The sequence below is a fragment of the Protomyctophum bolini genome, assembly GCF_963924005.1.
Source record: "Protomyctophum bolini genome assembly, chromosome: 11".
In the NCBI taxonomy this organism is placed as follows: domain Eukaryota; kingdom Metazoa; phylum Chordata; class Actinopteri; order Myctophiformes; family Myctophidae; genus Protomyctophum; species Protomyctophum bolini.
Window position 1 is genome coordinate 13,782,382 of NC_137872.1, and position 15,526 is coordinate 13,797,907.

At 43.6% G+C, this 15,526-nt stretch overlaps 2 protein-coding genes across 2 annotated transcripts in view; both read left to right on the forward strand.

Moving 5' to 3' along the window:
* LOC308323678 (large ribosomal subunit protein uL30-like) overlaps positions 1 to 15,526 on the forward strand; it is a 192,497-nt gene that overhangs the window by 112,328 nt on the left and 64,643 nt on the right. The window lies entirely within an intron of this gene.
* The window catches only part of mgat5b (alpha-1,6-mannosylglycoprotein 6-beta-N-acetylglucosaminyltransferase B), a gene marked incomplete at both ends in the record, with an annotated part of 70,824 nt that continues 55,498 nt past the window's right edge, over positions 201 to 15,526 (forward strand). The window contains 2 exons of the mRNA XM_080775432.1: positions 201 to 268; positions 1,918 to 2,030. Coding sequence (XP_080631558.1) covers positions 201 to 268; positions 1,918 to 2,030 — 181 coding nt within the window. The remainder of the gene's footprint in view (positions 269 to 1,917; positions 2,031 to 15,526) is intronic.

Below are 15,526 nucleotides of genomic sequence, written 5' to 3' on the forward strand. Positions count from 1 at the left end.
GGTCCCCTCTTTTGAAGCCTGTGCGGTAGGCTACAATATAGTCTGAAGTTGACAAGTTGTGATATTCATTCAACACACCTGCCGCCGTCATTCGCAGCCAGGAGGACTCGGACGTTGTTGTGGTCTTCTGGACACGGCTGGCAGAACGCCGCGTGTGACACAATGTCTTGGAGACGCGGTGCTTTCTTTATGTGTGGGAAATGATCACAACGAACGCCGACTTTTCCATTATGGTGAGACGGTGTCTTCTGACGTTAAAACCGTTCAGGTAAGCAGAGATACGAACACAAGGCATGGAACACAATTCGTCAATGTCGTGGAGTTTGTTTAACTCGCATATTTAACAGTAACAGAGCACATGTCATTTCATTGTAAAGTGCAGGGCAGGGATAGGTATCAAATTGAGTTTAAAAATACAATATCGCTATATTCAATCATGCCCTAAGAAGCACACAGCCAGTTAGTGCTGATTAGATGAGTTACAATCATTAATGTTTGCACAGCAAAAAGTTTTACCACCACCTCAGTCGACATTATGGTGAAAACGCTGAGATATCTGCCATGCCAGTTAATTAATTACCTATTTGAAGTTGTGTTGTTATTTGTCCCTATATGGCAGTTCAAAGCCATTTCATCTTTGATATTTCCTGAACTGACATTATGCTTACACACACACACACACACACACACACACACACACACACACACAGAGTGAGTGAGAGAGGCATTTGGGGGGGGGGGGGGGGGAATTAATTAAAAGAGGGACTAAATCTGTGTCTGTGTGTGTGTGTGTGTGTGTGTGTGTGTGTGTGTATGTTTTCTCACAGACAGTCTTCATGCTGTGGTGAATGTTTTCTCACAGACAGTCTTCATGCTTTCTTGGGCACCGAAACCAGACTTCTCACCATTAGCCCAGATATTGGACAGTAATATGTTGCGACAGTGCTCTCAGGCACAAACTGTTTTCCCAAAGAATAAATATGTTTTTGAAAAGGCCAGGGTATTTTAGTCATAGCGAGGTGGAGAAGTTTTCATTTCCTCAACACAAAGCTAGCTTGTCTGTCTAAATGTATCAAAATGACATGTCTGTCATTTCTGCTGTGTTGAAGGATGGTTTGAAAGCAGACATTTACATGTGCATGTTCTCTGCAGGATATGTGGAGCTGACTAACGACGAGCCATCTACATGTTTTCAATCCCATCAGTGCAATTTGTGCAAAGCATTCATTTAAAAAAAAATCATTCCAACAAAAGAAGGTTTGTTAGGCATTCGCAGCACTCTCAAGAATTATAGCCATTCATCTGTGGCTTAATGCTTTTGTTTTTGGCTGTTTGCTCACTGAACACAACATAACACACACACACACACACATTCACAAAAACTCAATTCACATAATGGTTAATTTAAGATGGCACAGTCAAGCGGGAGCACAGAGTGAATTTGTGTGGATTGATGGGTGCACAAAATAAACCATGTCCATGCAGAAGAATACATCACTACTGTAGTGTACGCATATACACAACTAGGCACAGGGTGAAATGAGTTATCTCACATCCTATCCATTGTTGCATTTCAGCACATATTCTGTCTCACTTTACTCTTTCTTTATGTCTTAGTTCCTCATGCTTTACATACACTTTTTAGATGGCAAATGATGTAGCCATGAGACTATAGTGTATTGCTCCTAGTTTCATTGTACAGATGTTAGGTTCTTAGCTTGCTTATGATCCATGATGACTATTTCTATGTATTTGATGTATTATTGTGTCCTTGCTTACTGTAAATCTCTGGATTAAGGGAGTCTGTTAAATGCCTAAATTGTACGCTGCTCCTCTCTCATCTGTCACTCTCTGCCCATGAGTTCTTACCCTGCCTCTGGTTTTCTCGTCCCCCCAAACCACCCTCCCTCCCTGCAGGATCTTCGTGGCAGGGATTGGCTTCTTCAGCCTGTGCTTCCTAATGACCTCCCTGGGGGGCCAGTTCTCGGCCAAGCGACCCGGAGAGTCCCCGTTCACCATACGAGCCGAAGGTAAGCCTGTGCCGTGGCCCTGTATGTCAGTGCCACGCGGCGGCCCGACAACAGCGTCTGTGCTCTGCACTGGTAATGAACAGGCAGGGAGCATGCTGGGAGCGTGGCGGGGTTCCTGTGATTGCTGTCAGCTGGCTGACAGACTCCCTCAGTTGGCTCATCAGGAGCGGTTTATAAAGGTGCCTTTAAGGCCGGGGGGAGGTGGGGGGGATTGGCAGTGCCCTACTCCTCCTATTTCCTCTCTCCTCCTGTCCATTGGCACTTTGCTGTGGCACCACTGGTGTGTTCCCGCTGCCCAGAAACGGAGTAGTGTGTCACTCTGACATCATGGAACTCTCATGAAGTACACTTACAGATTCAGAGTCATTGGAGTCAAGGTACGGCTGGGTAGTGGAAGGATGTGTAGGTAAAATACCTTTTAGTTGTTGTTTTTATTGGGCTTGTCAGCTCAGAGGGATGGATCCTATTAGTGGGCTGGTGCAAATGCTATATGAATAAATCAAGCACCTGAAGCATGTCTCAGTGCATTCTGTGTCATGAAGCACCTGAAGCATGTCTCTGTGCATTCTGTGTCATGAAGCAACTGAAGCATGTCTCTGTGCATTCTGTGTCATGAAGCACCTGAAGCATGTCTCTGTGCATTCTGTGTCATGAAGCACCTGAAGCATGTCTCTGTGCATTCTGTGTCATGAAGCATGTCTCTGTGCATTCTGTGTCATGAAGCATGTCTCTGTGCATTCTGTGTCATGAAGCACCTGAAGCATGTCTCTGTGCATTCTGTGTCAAAACTTAAAACATCAGTAGAAAGTCGTGGCTCAGTGGTGGTGTTGTAATATTATTAATTGTTGTATCGTGTACACAATGGAAAAAGGATGTACATCAGTCATTTGTGCTGTGAGTGTGGTTCCTACTTCTAAATATCATCAATCTACAGTATGTATGTGCACACGGCAGAGTAGTATATGTGTATACACGGTACATACTTATTTTACATGAACTGTATGCACAACCCAGTGTGCATAATTGTGTGTGTGTGTGTGTGTGTGTGTGTGTGTGTGTGTGTGTGTGTGTGTGTGTGTGTGTGTGTGTGTGTGTGTGTGTGTGTGTGTGTGTGTGTGTGTGTGTGTGTGTGTGTGTGTGTGTGTGTGTGTGTGTGTGTGTGTGTGTGTGTAGTGTTGATAAGCAAAGTGTTGTGCATACTGCATAGTATGTGTTTAAATATTGAGTGTGGGGCATGTTTCTTTCTTCTTTTTGTCATAAAGCCTTAGCCATAAGTAATGTTCTCCTCATGGTCCCAGGAGGCTTCCACTTGCATTGCAGAAAGCCTGATAATTGTTCCAAATCAGTTGTAGTATTGTAGTACTGTAGTAGAATTAAACCTGGCTCATAGCAATAATTCCAATACATACTAATAAATATAAATTGCCCAAAGCGGGGACAGACAAAGAATGCCATTCTATTGCCATGATCGGCAAGAGAGGTCTATTAGCTTTCACGGCACGCACTCTGTGTTTGTGTTATATGACTCTGCACATAAACCCTGCTAGCTCCAGCCATTTGGAAGAGTCAATGTTAGCTTGTGGAGCGTTGTCACTTACCTTTTTATCAGAGCCTGGCATGGTGTTGAGTGTTGACACTGTGCCCTGTCCTCATCGAACACTTTACCAGGTATGTGCCACCTACAGTACCTGTTCACTGCAGCGTGTGAACAGGTAGGACTGTGTGTGTGTGTGTGTGTGTGTGTGTGAGTGTGTGTGTGTGTGTACGTTGTAACTGGCTCCCACTGTCAAAGTGTTTATGTCCTTTTGTACAAGGTATTCCTGGACATAAATACACATTTCAAATGTGTGTGTTCTAACATGCGCTTCAGTTCTAGGTTAGGATCACATTTATCTACATACTGCTACTGTAAAACAGTACATACCAAAATGTCATCATGGAGACAATGTCTCTCCCCCTAGATAACCATCCATAAGTGAAGCATAATGTTCATACAATGCATTTCACTGTGCATCATTTGCTGTTGAGATGGAGATGTAAATGGAGTGAGAGAAAGATAAGGAGATATGGGGAATACAATAAATGTACTGGAGGTAGACAAATAAGTGATGTGTATATATGGAGAGGTGTAGAGGGAAGTGGTGGAGATTGGAGACTTTAGGGTGGCTGGATGTGAAGGAAAAAGAGACTGGAGGGAAGAAGACAGGGATTAGAGAGAGCGAGAGAGGCTGACTGTAGAGAGAGAGAGAGAGAGAGAGAGAGAGAGTGGAGTCAGGAGAACTGTCGGATTAATTAACCACTCTCAGGCTGCAGTCTAGGGAAGGCATCTGCCCTCCAGCTCATTAAACACCAACCAAGGAGAGCCAGCGTCTGTAAACTCACAGCCTCTTTGTGTGTGTGTGTGTGTGTGTGTGTGTGTGTGTGTGTGTGTGTGTACTAAATAAAAAGTAGCACCCGCACACCGAACTAAAGGTAAAAAGGGGCGCTCTATCATACATCATCTCATTCTGGCCAATCACAATTTGCGTCCTCACTTTTGTCTTCAATGTTTGTTTACACACTTTTGCACAGTGCTGAATTTAACATGGAGATTTCTTATCTATGAGACAGTTTAGGAACTTCTTTTCACACTTTGGTTTCCCATTCTCAGCGCTTTAGCACCAAACAACCGGCGTCCTCCTAGTTGCTAATACATTCGGGTGACGAGTGGTCTATAGTACTATTATATACTTTATAAAGCATGATTATAATTCATGCATTTACTTCATTACCTGTCTTTTGAAGGTACAGGAAACTAATGATGTGGGGTGGAAGAAAGAGGCGTGGGGAAGAGAGAGCGAGTGTGTTTGAAGCTGGAAATGGTGAGCCTTTTGATCGTCTATAATATCTTCAAGGCTCCAGAAGTGTAGTAGCTTTATAATCAGACCTTTGAAGAGCACCTCCACAGAGGTGTCCCTCTGTCAACAGCAGTGTTGACCAGTAACAAGTTACTAGTAATATATTACTGTAATATTATTACTTTACCATAGTAACGAGTAAAGTAAGGTACACTATTACCAAAACAGTAATATTATACCATATTACTTTGTAAAAAAAATAGCACATATTACATATTACTTATGATTTGTTGGCTAACGTTTGAAAACAAGAGAGATTGCTGCTTCATTTTATAGCCTTTTTGGCTGATTGGTGACTTGTTCTTATTCAAAACAATTGGATTCAGTTCTAAAAGAAGCTGACTAAACAGATTGTGTTGTTGTAGGATCCCTTTTTTGCGGGGAGAGGGGGGGGGGGGGCAACAAAGTTTCGTCTCAGTTTAGACACGTTCAGGGCCGGATTTAGCCTCCCAAGGGCCCCCGGGCTAGACAATTTTTCAGGGCCCCCCTGGGCTGCGTGGTGCATATCGCTGAATGGATGCAGCCACTAGTAGCCAGTAGTGCACTAATCATGCAGTTTTACAGCAAAATATTTCACAATGTGCTCTATAAAATCACAGTAAGAGAGATGAGCAATAAAGAAAGAGTAAAGCCACTAATAGTGCACTAATGCAGTTGCCAGCTTTACAGCAAAATATTGGGGGTTAGGCCTACAGCTACCCCACACCACAACACAGCGTCACTGTCATGTCTGCAGTGCAGACAGCAGAGCAGAAGCTCTCAATGTTTTAACCATACTATAAACAAATATACAATAACTATAGAGACTGTAGACTTAACATTTGGAGCTTGTGGGGGCTTGTGGTTATGTGGGTGACAGATTATCTGGTCAGCTATCGATGCACTCCCGTCTTTGCGTTTGCCCTGAGGACGCAGCATTTGAGTTAAATGCCATTGATGGATGTTGATACACAACCAACCATGTGCTGTGCTGGTATCAAGTCCATGGAGCCTATGAGACCCTCAAGCCACATGTACGCTAATAATTCATGAACTTGTCTTGAGCCACTGCTCTGCTCTTTGGTGACCTTATTGTTCTATTGCTGCAGACAATGCATCGTTTTTGACAGAGTGGTTCTATTATTGCTGGAACAGTATATATAGGGTGTTTTTCTTTTCTGTTCTGACTTTTTGAGAATGAAGGAACCACTTGCTTGTTCGATGGCTGGACAGTTGATGGTCTGTTATTTTTATCCTGAGTCAAAACCCTGTTCATTTTAATCCATCACTGACGGGAATGACTTTGCATTGCACTCCCACTTTGTATGCACACAAGGCTTTTTTTTGACAGACACTGATGGAGGTTTTTTATTTCACGGCTCAGCAGTCTTCACTACCTGATGCATAAAACAGAGAAATTTACGTCACCGGTAAGAGTCAAGATGTGACATTTCGGCAGGCCCGCCCGCCAGTGAGCGTATTGTCAGGAGTTCATTTGAATGAAAAATGGGAGAAGTAATCCGACGGACACAAAGCAACTGTGCTGTGGTACTCTGGTCTAGAATAGATGAGAGTGAGTTTCACCTGCAGGTAGGAACCGCTTAAGACGATTCTCATGGTGACTTCACATGCCATGTGCTTAGCACAGCAGAGGTGTGATTGAAACAGATGTGTTGGTGTTTCTGTCGCCGAGCACTGGGAGCGAGAGATCACATTCTTGAATTGTGTGGCAGCCATCGCTAATAATTAAATTATACACTGTCGTATGACAATTTAGGCATTAGACTTTTTATTGATGCTGTGCTGTCAACCATGATGGGCAGTGGCATTTGTCTACAGTGGTTCTCAAACATTTTTAATTTCAAGGACCCTGCGAGTATACAAATTGAACCACATGGAGTTGTCCTTCTTGTGGACAGCCTTTGAGTGTGCATGACTCAGATAAGTCGGTCTGTATGAAAAGTACAAAAACACGAGCTACAACGGAGAGGAGTTGGGCTTGTGAATTTCCATAATTTATGGAAATGACAAATTCATCTGGAAGTACCTTTATTGAGGTCAAGTTGTGTTATTTTGATGCTATAGGGTACAATCACCAATATTGGATTGCATTAACAGTAAATTGCTTTTTTATGTAGTACAAATAACTTTGAATTGATTAAATTGTCTGAAAGCCAGTGGCAAATTAGGCACAGCATTTTAAATTGCAAATGTTTCTGTTCATAGTCTGTTACAATAAAGAACTATTGCTATATGATGTGCTTAATCATTATGAATACTCTCTCTCTTGCACGCACAGTCGCACACACACACACACACGCGCGCACGCACACATTTATCTTTGACACATCAGCTATCTAAATCTGAATCAAAACTGTGAAGATTATTGGAGGTGTGAGTAATTTTCTGAGAGATTCTGCTGCTGTGCATTATCATGGCACAGCCTTGACTGGGGATTAGCATGACTGATAGTGCGGTATCTATCAAAGCCCTGGTTGCCTGATTGATTTAGCCGATGATTATAACTGCAATGCAAGACCTCTCCCTGCAAACACTGTGTAGAGCAGAGATGTTATTGATCAAACGTCATCAATTACAGTATGTAGAGGTAGACATAAAGTAAGTCTATAAGTTAACATAGTAGAATCTTTCTTACTATGTTTTTGCATGCAGAGGTTTTTAAAGGGGATATATCAGTCCCTCTGCTCATTATATTTTCATGCTGTAGTGCTCTCAAAACGGATAGTGTTGCAAAAAAGACTAAATCTAAGTGACAGCCTGCTGTCCTGGCAAATTGTTGGTTGCTGTCATTCTAAAAACAAAGTGCTCACCACAATACCACATTTTCACATACTAGGACTGGAGTTGGAATTGCGTGCACATATAATATACTACATCAGCAGACTGCCTGAGTCAGCCATTCCTCGCCTCGCTGTGCCGATGGCTGGGAGTTTTTTCTATAGAGGGTATGCGCATGCATAGAGTGCATGGGAAATCAAGTGGCAAATCGAGTGGCAAAGTGAGTTTAATGTCGTTTAACGTTGTTTAATGCAATCAGATAGGACTTTTCTGTTTGGATGTATGGGCTGTCAAGGCCAGAAAAGTAGTTTTTTGGCACTCAGTAGGCGTTCACGATACTAGGTTCATGATACGATTTTTCACGTTTCACAAAATTATTTTCCATACAAATGACCGAAAAATATATATTTTAAATTTGTTTTACACAAATCCAGTATTTTCTTTCGTATTTCATATCGTCACATGCCTTGATTATATTTCTTGTACTATTCTTTATACAGTATGTCTTGATGAATTGAATACATAGGACCACAGTGGAAACAAGTCATCAGTGCTTTTTGTGTTTATATAACTGTACCTCGTACCTTTTGCAACTGTTCATTCTAGTATTTAATTAATCCTGCGTCTCTGCTGTGTTTCACGTATATGCTGTCCAGTCGAAACCAACCCATTGTGTTTTTCTGTGTGTAAGCTGTGTGTGCACTATGGCGTGGCCATGGGATCGGTATGGGATTAGGGAAAAAGGCAGACAACCAGAGGGAAGACGGAGACTTTAATTGAAGCTGGCGAGAAGCTCGGATAGTAAAATTAGCACAGATAGTTTCCTCCTTTTCCGGGCTGTCAGGCACAATAAGGGGCCGCCGCCTTGAAGGGGATATACGTGACAGAGGTTGTCTGCTCTAATAGGGTCTGTATCTGACATCTCCCCCATGGGCGCCATGGAGGAGAGAGGGCAACTCCATCTCAATCAACCAGTCCCTTAATGAATATTTGGATTGGGAGTGAAATCCTGGTATAGATATACAGATAGGGGGAGATGTAGCCTTGTGACAGGTGAGATGGAGAGGTCTGACACCCAGGGTGTTCTTCACTGGGAAAACGACCTGCATATGCTGTAAATGGTATTGTGGAAGATGACAGATGCTACCATCAAGCTGCATGGCCCTCAGGTGTATTTTTAGACCACTTGCGACATAGTGTTCCTATTTTTTTTTTTTTTTAAAGCATATGTTTTGTGGTTAAAACATACATCCCAAACCAAACCATGCTTTTCATATTCCTCCAATCAGTAATTGTGCGATCTGAACTTAAATGGATTAACTGTAACTGTCATGGGCAACTCATTTTCACATACAGGTGTAATGCATTAAGTCAGTCTTTAGTCCATAATAACTTCCTCTTCATGGAGCGATTTATTCATTTATTGCCCTCGTGGGAATTTGCTTTGCATGTTTAATTATAGGCGGTTCAGCAGTGTATAATACACATGTACTGTACAGCACAGGTACAGTACAGACAAACACAACATTATTATTGAGGGTGAAAGAAATTACATGTGTTTCATAGTGATGTACAGTACAGTAGTTATACCAATACGCTCCCTCCCCAGGCCAAGACTGACCCTTTATTGCTCTTACTCATCTCTTCATTGTCAAGCCTATAATGTAATATTCAAATTTAAATTCAAAACAGGAAATATGGCCTTAAAGGTATTTCAATCAAACAAAACAAAACAAAATCCCACAGCCCAGCATTGCCTGCAAACAAAATGCTCCATTATGCTGTAACGATTCAATGCTGTGAAGACAGCAGGTCCTCTTCAACAACTGCACATCACCCGTGGGAGATGGGAATGGGCTTCTTTTGCATGTTTTGAATGACTGAATAAACAGTGCTGTTGGGTCTCCAAATGTTGTTGGGTCAGACAGACATGGTACAGTAGCTCCCTTCATCCCCTACTAGCTCTAGCTCTCTCTCTCTCTCTCTCTCTCTCTCTCTCTCTCTCTCTCTCTCAGACATGAACAGTCCTTTGGCATACATTGATTTAGTCTCACATGGAAGTAATGGATTCACTTCATCAGTACGAGGCACGTGCCCCCGCTGTTTAACAAATTGGGTGATTCTTCATCCAGGTAATAAATACATCACGCGGGAGCCGTGGCCCGGCAGCCTGGCAGGACACGCCTCTGCAGTGGCATGGCTGTGCCAGGAACCGCCTGGCAATAAAAGCCAGGCAACCTGTCACACATCCGTGACAGTGCTGTGGTGTGTGGGGCTCGGCGTCTGTCTGGATCACTGTGATCAGAGGATTAGTTCACTTTTCTGTGCTCTTTTAGGGTCGATTCTGAATGACCAATTTTCACGACGCGAGAATATTTATTTGTCCTGGGTCATTTAATCCCGTGTTAGGGGTTGCCTGTCTATCTTCATGTCATACAATGCAAATAATTTTGATTACAAATATTACTGCATCACCTCTTGAAGCGCTTCGAGGTGAGAGGCACTCTTCAGTTGTGTTACTATTATGGGCAAAATCTGACCAAGATAATCAATAGAACTGGTATAGATTTTATTAGCCTGATTACATGAAGCTGCCTTGTTGGCCTTAATTGTTTTTAAAATTGTATTAATCACTTTTAAAGCTCTCCATGGGCTGTCTCCCATGTATATAACTGAACTATTATCCCCCATAGCAAATGTGAGAACACTGAGGTCTTCAGGTAAAGACCTTCTTAAAGTTCCTAATACAAGACTAAGAACTAAAGGCGATAGAGCTTTTGCAGTTGTAGTACCGTTCCCTATGGAATGAATTACCCCTTTCCCTAAGGAGGGCAGAATCTGTCGACACATAAATAAAAATGTTACCTCACCTTATTAGCGATTTTAAGCAACGACGGCTACGGCAGTCGGCTACGGCAACCAGAAATGGATCGGTGCTCGATACATAAACCTGCTCTCCGTCGCAGCCCTTTCTACTACGGCAGAACCTACACTTACACGTAGTGTCTACAACACCATGTCATAACCATGTTTATTGAAATTATAGCTGTCAAACATTTACACCGATTACCCCATCACGCTGTGTAATGTGTTGATCTGAATGAAGAAATAACACTAATCCCACATGTCATATTAACCATGTTTATTAAAACTGTTTTAGAATAACACAGATTGCTCCAGCACCTTCCTCTTTCCACTGCTGATCATGTCCAGCGCATACAAACTAAGCAATATCGGAAAGTTAGCTGATGCGTGACGGGGTGTTTAAAAAAATAGTTTGACACATGCTGCATAGACGCGTCACCATGGGAACCAATGTTCCGTCGCCGACCGCTGTTTGCTGACAGCTACGCCGATTGCGTCACAGCTCCTGTACTTCCGCCAAGCGGAGCCGTCCTGAACACAGTCGTTGCTTAAAGTCCCTATTATTGCTGCAATCATCATTTGACTTACAGTACAGGAGCCATTCCTGCAGGGTTCATGAATAATTTGATGGCTCTGAGACGGAATCAACAAAACTAGTCTGTTAGGAAGAGGTCACTCAGCATGGCATAAGTCAGCCTCTCTCTCATGTGCTGTGAATACAGAATGTGAACTCACTGAAAGACAATACTCTGTCAATCATATCAGTCAGAGTGAATCAAACTGAGTGAATTGACTGTAGTGAATAATGAAAAGCAGTATGGCTGTTGTTAGACAGATTGTTGGAAAAATGGATTCGCTCTGCAAAGAAGGGCTTTTCATTTCCAGCCATAAAAAACAGTTTGTAAGAGATATATAGTCAAATGTGCATTCATGGAGAAATGTGAGTGTCATTTTGCCTTTACTGTGACGTCCTTTGCAGTAGAATCCCTCGCAGTGCCAGCTGTTTATGGACAGCTAGGTAACACTTTGCTCTGTACGCATGCAGGCAGGCTACAGTACAAATGGTCATCTAATTGGAATTTGTTCATAAAATCGATTGTGCAGTGGCACTTCCGAATGAGCGTCGTTAAAGGAGATTAGCTGTTGTTAAATGGGCCCTTTATTAACCAGCAGATGAGGAATGACACATAGGCAGCTCCACATTAGCACATAGATAGTATCAGCCCTTGCTGCAATACTGTCAGCATGCCGGACTGCCGCCAGCCTGCGAAAAATGCATTAGCCAACGTGTCCCAAGGGAATGGCTGATGAACGGTTGATTGCAAACATATATAAAGCACAGTTCTGAAATTGTGCTGTGTAGGAACTAAGTTAGCTCCCTGTAATGGTGATTTATGAGCACAGCATGCGAGAGAAATGTTATTGAGAAGAAATGTGTGTTCTTCTTCCCACATGTATGCCTTGAGGCTGTGTTTGTCCAATGCAGCAACTATACAATAGAGCGAGCATCTCCACAACTTGGCAGGCACTCCGAGTACATTTCCTTCAAGCTGGCGATCTTGGCAAAATCCCTAAACATGTTTTCTGGCCAATGATTGTTTGCGCATAGTTTATTTTATTTTATTCAATAGGCGTCAGAGGAGCACAAAGTGCGCTCTCAAGACTAAACCACGGCGGGGCCCTTTCCGGTGGAAGGGACCATTGTACCATATGCCTCATGGTGAACGCATAGTGGTAGATGCGCATACAGTTGTAAATAGTTTTGTTTTTAGAGGGATTTGAATAACGGATTACTTTTGGTGGGTTTTATTGGACAATATCCATAGGCCACAATGACTGGTTGTGCAGGTAAAGTAGGTTTTACTTATGCGTGTCCTTTAATTTATACAACGTTATTGTTCAATAATCCCGCTCAGTTTGCCGCTGTCTTTATGTCTGACTGGGGAAGGTGTTTATATAGGTTTGATTTATTCAGACGGAGGGCATGGGTGCTCTGGAGACCAGTTGAATTGACAACACAAGCAATGACTGAGGTGACGGTACAGCAGTGACTGAGGTGACAGACGGTACAGGAGTGACTGAGGTGACAGACGGTACAGCAGTGACTGAGGTGACAGACGGTACAGGAGTGACTGAGGTGACGGTACAGCAGTGACTGAGGTGACAGACGGTACAGGAGTGACTGAGGTGACGGTTCAGCAGTGACTGAGGTGACGGTACAGCAGTGACTGAGGTGACAGACGGTTCAGCAGTGACTGAGGTGACGGTACAGCAGTGACTGAGGTGACAGACGGTTCAGCAGTGACTGAGGTGACGTTACAGCAGTGACTGAGGTGACAGTACAGCAGTGACTGAGGTGACAGACGGTACAGGAGTGACTGAGGTGACAGTACAGGAGTGACTGAGGTGACAGTACAGCAGTGACTGAGGTGACAGACGGTACAGGAGTGACTGAGGTGACAGTACAGGAGTGACTGAGGTGACAGTACAGCAGTGACTGAGGTGACAGACGGTACAGGAGTGACTGAGGTGACAGTACAGCAGTGACTGAGGTGACAGACGGTACAGGAGTGACTGAGGTGACAGTACAGCAGTGACTGAGGTGACAGACGGTACAGCAGTGACTGAGGTGACAGTACAGGAGTGACTGAGGTGACAGTACAGCAGTGACTGAGGTGACAGACGGTACAGGAGTGACTGAGGTGACAGTACAGGAGTGACTGAGGTGACGGTACAGCAGTGACTGAGGTGACAGACGGTACAGCAGTGACTGAGGTGACAGTACAGGAGTGACTGAGGTGACGGTACAGCAGTGACTGAGGTGACAGACGGTACAGGACTCAGGAGTGAGGGAGAATTAAATGTAAAGGTGCATGGCTATGAAGGAAAGTGATTTGGAGATATACAAGTCTGCAGTAAGCTTTTGAGATGCAGTGTGTATGCCAACCATTCATAATCCATGTGTGCACTGCAGACAGTGCAGAGAACGTATACGTGTCCTCTCCTAACCCCTTACACGCACACACACACACACACACACACACACACACACACACACACACACACACACACACACACACACACACACAATAGGATGAGTTGGTCACCTGCACAGACAGATGGATTTTTCCCTAATCATGGATGCTTTCCCTTGATTAAGCACTAGGTTCTGAATTGGTCCCTTTTGTGCGTTTCTTCGGTCTTTCTTTTCTGATACTTTCTCTCAGACAGTGACAAATGAACTATGACTGTGAGGGGGAGGAACGTGAGTCTGCGCAATGCAGTTTCTAAAAGCTTAATGTGATTGATGAGGGAACACAGAGGCGGTGCTTTATTTCACTCACAGTACCCCATCATTTTTTGTTCCTATTGTTGCCTGCTACCAATTGTTCAGTCCACAAAGAACTTCCTCCAAGGGGTGGGGGGGGTGTGTGTGTGTGTGTGTGTGTGTGTGTGTGTGTGTGTGTGTGTGTGTGTGTGTGTGTGTGTGTGTGTGTGTGTGTGTGTGTGTGTGTGTGTGTGTGTGTGTGTGTGTGTGCGCGCGCTGTGTATACATAAAACACTGCTTGCGGTAACAAACAGTACAACTTCTATAGAACGTATTTGTTTAATATCAAAAGGCTATATGAAGTGGGCACAGTGGCGCAGTCCGTAGCACTGTCACCTCACAGGTAGAAAGTCCTGTGTTCGATTCCTGCCGGGGATGCTGCGTCATCAGTGCCCATATACCCATATACCTACCTATAGGTGGGGATGGCGAAAGGGCCCATATACCTACCTATAGGTGGGGATGGCGAAAGGGCCCATATACCTACCTATAGGTGGGGATGGCGAAAGGGCCCATATACCTACCTATAGGTGGGGATGGCGAAAGGGCCCATATACCTACCTATAGGTGGGGATGGCGAAAGGGCCTCTGTGTGAGTTTGCATGTTCTCCCCATGTCCTCTGTCCCCTAGGTACCTACCCTAGGTCACAAAAAACATGCAGTAATCTCCTGGTCTCTATACGCAAATTTTTGTTAAATTCTCATCGACAATGAATAGAGAATTTACATCTGAGCAAATCGGCCATTTTTGTTCCTATACAAACATTAAATGCCATTGACAATGAATGGAGAATTGCAGGCCTGCAGGCTAACAAAAATGACATACTTTAGTTAAACTTGTATACTGACAGATTACTTTACCTGGGTTACATCTTCTGATAGTTGTACTTGACATGAAATAAGAATCCCGTCTTTCATTAGCGCGAACACAGAACGTGACAAAATAGTCTACAGCTGAGCATTGTGACAGCTGATCATAAACACGTGCTTAAAGCTGAAGGCTACGGTAAAGATACTAAGAAGGACTGGCCAATGATGCAGAAGTATATCTGTATACAGAAGTATACAGACTTGAAGCTGTTTATAAACCAGTCAGTCAGTGACATCACTGATGATTGATGAATCCTTGGTGTTAGTCTTGATGCGACCGAGTAGCCTCGGTACCCAGACTTTTCACCGTCGCCTTGACTTTTTCTTCTTTTCTTCTTCCCCCTTCATGTGCCCCTTGGGGGCTGGGCCCCAGTGCATTGCACCGGTTGCACCGTTGATATTTTCACCACACAATCACCAAAAGCTGGACATAAGAGGGGTTATCGCCCCTCAAAAATATCAGCCTAGCTGTATAAGGGCATTTATTCAGCTGGAAATGCATAATCTTTGTTGAGCAACACAGTTGTGCGATGAAGCATAAATTGAGCCTTTTTCTGATTCACTATGACTCTGGTGAAGTGAAAAAGAGAAAAGCCTATAATGTCCCTGAGGGGCGATTTGGCTTTCAACAGCCAAAAAGATGGAATCCATTATACTTGTGTCTAATATAGACATGGGCGACATACAGACGTACACAGCTAGCAGCACCAATGTCCCGGTTGTTGTCTTTTGTCACCAGAACCATCAGAAGAAACGGC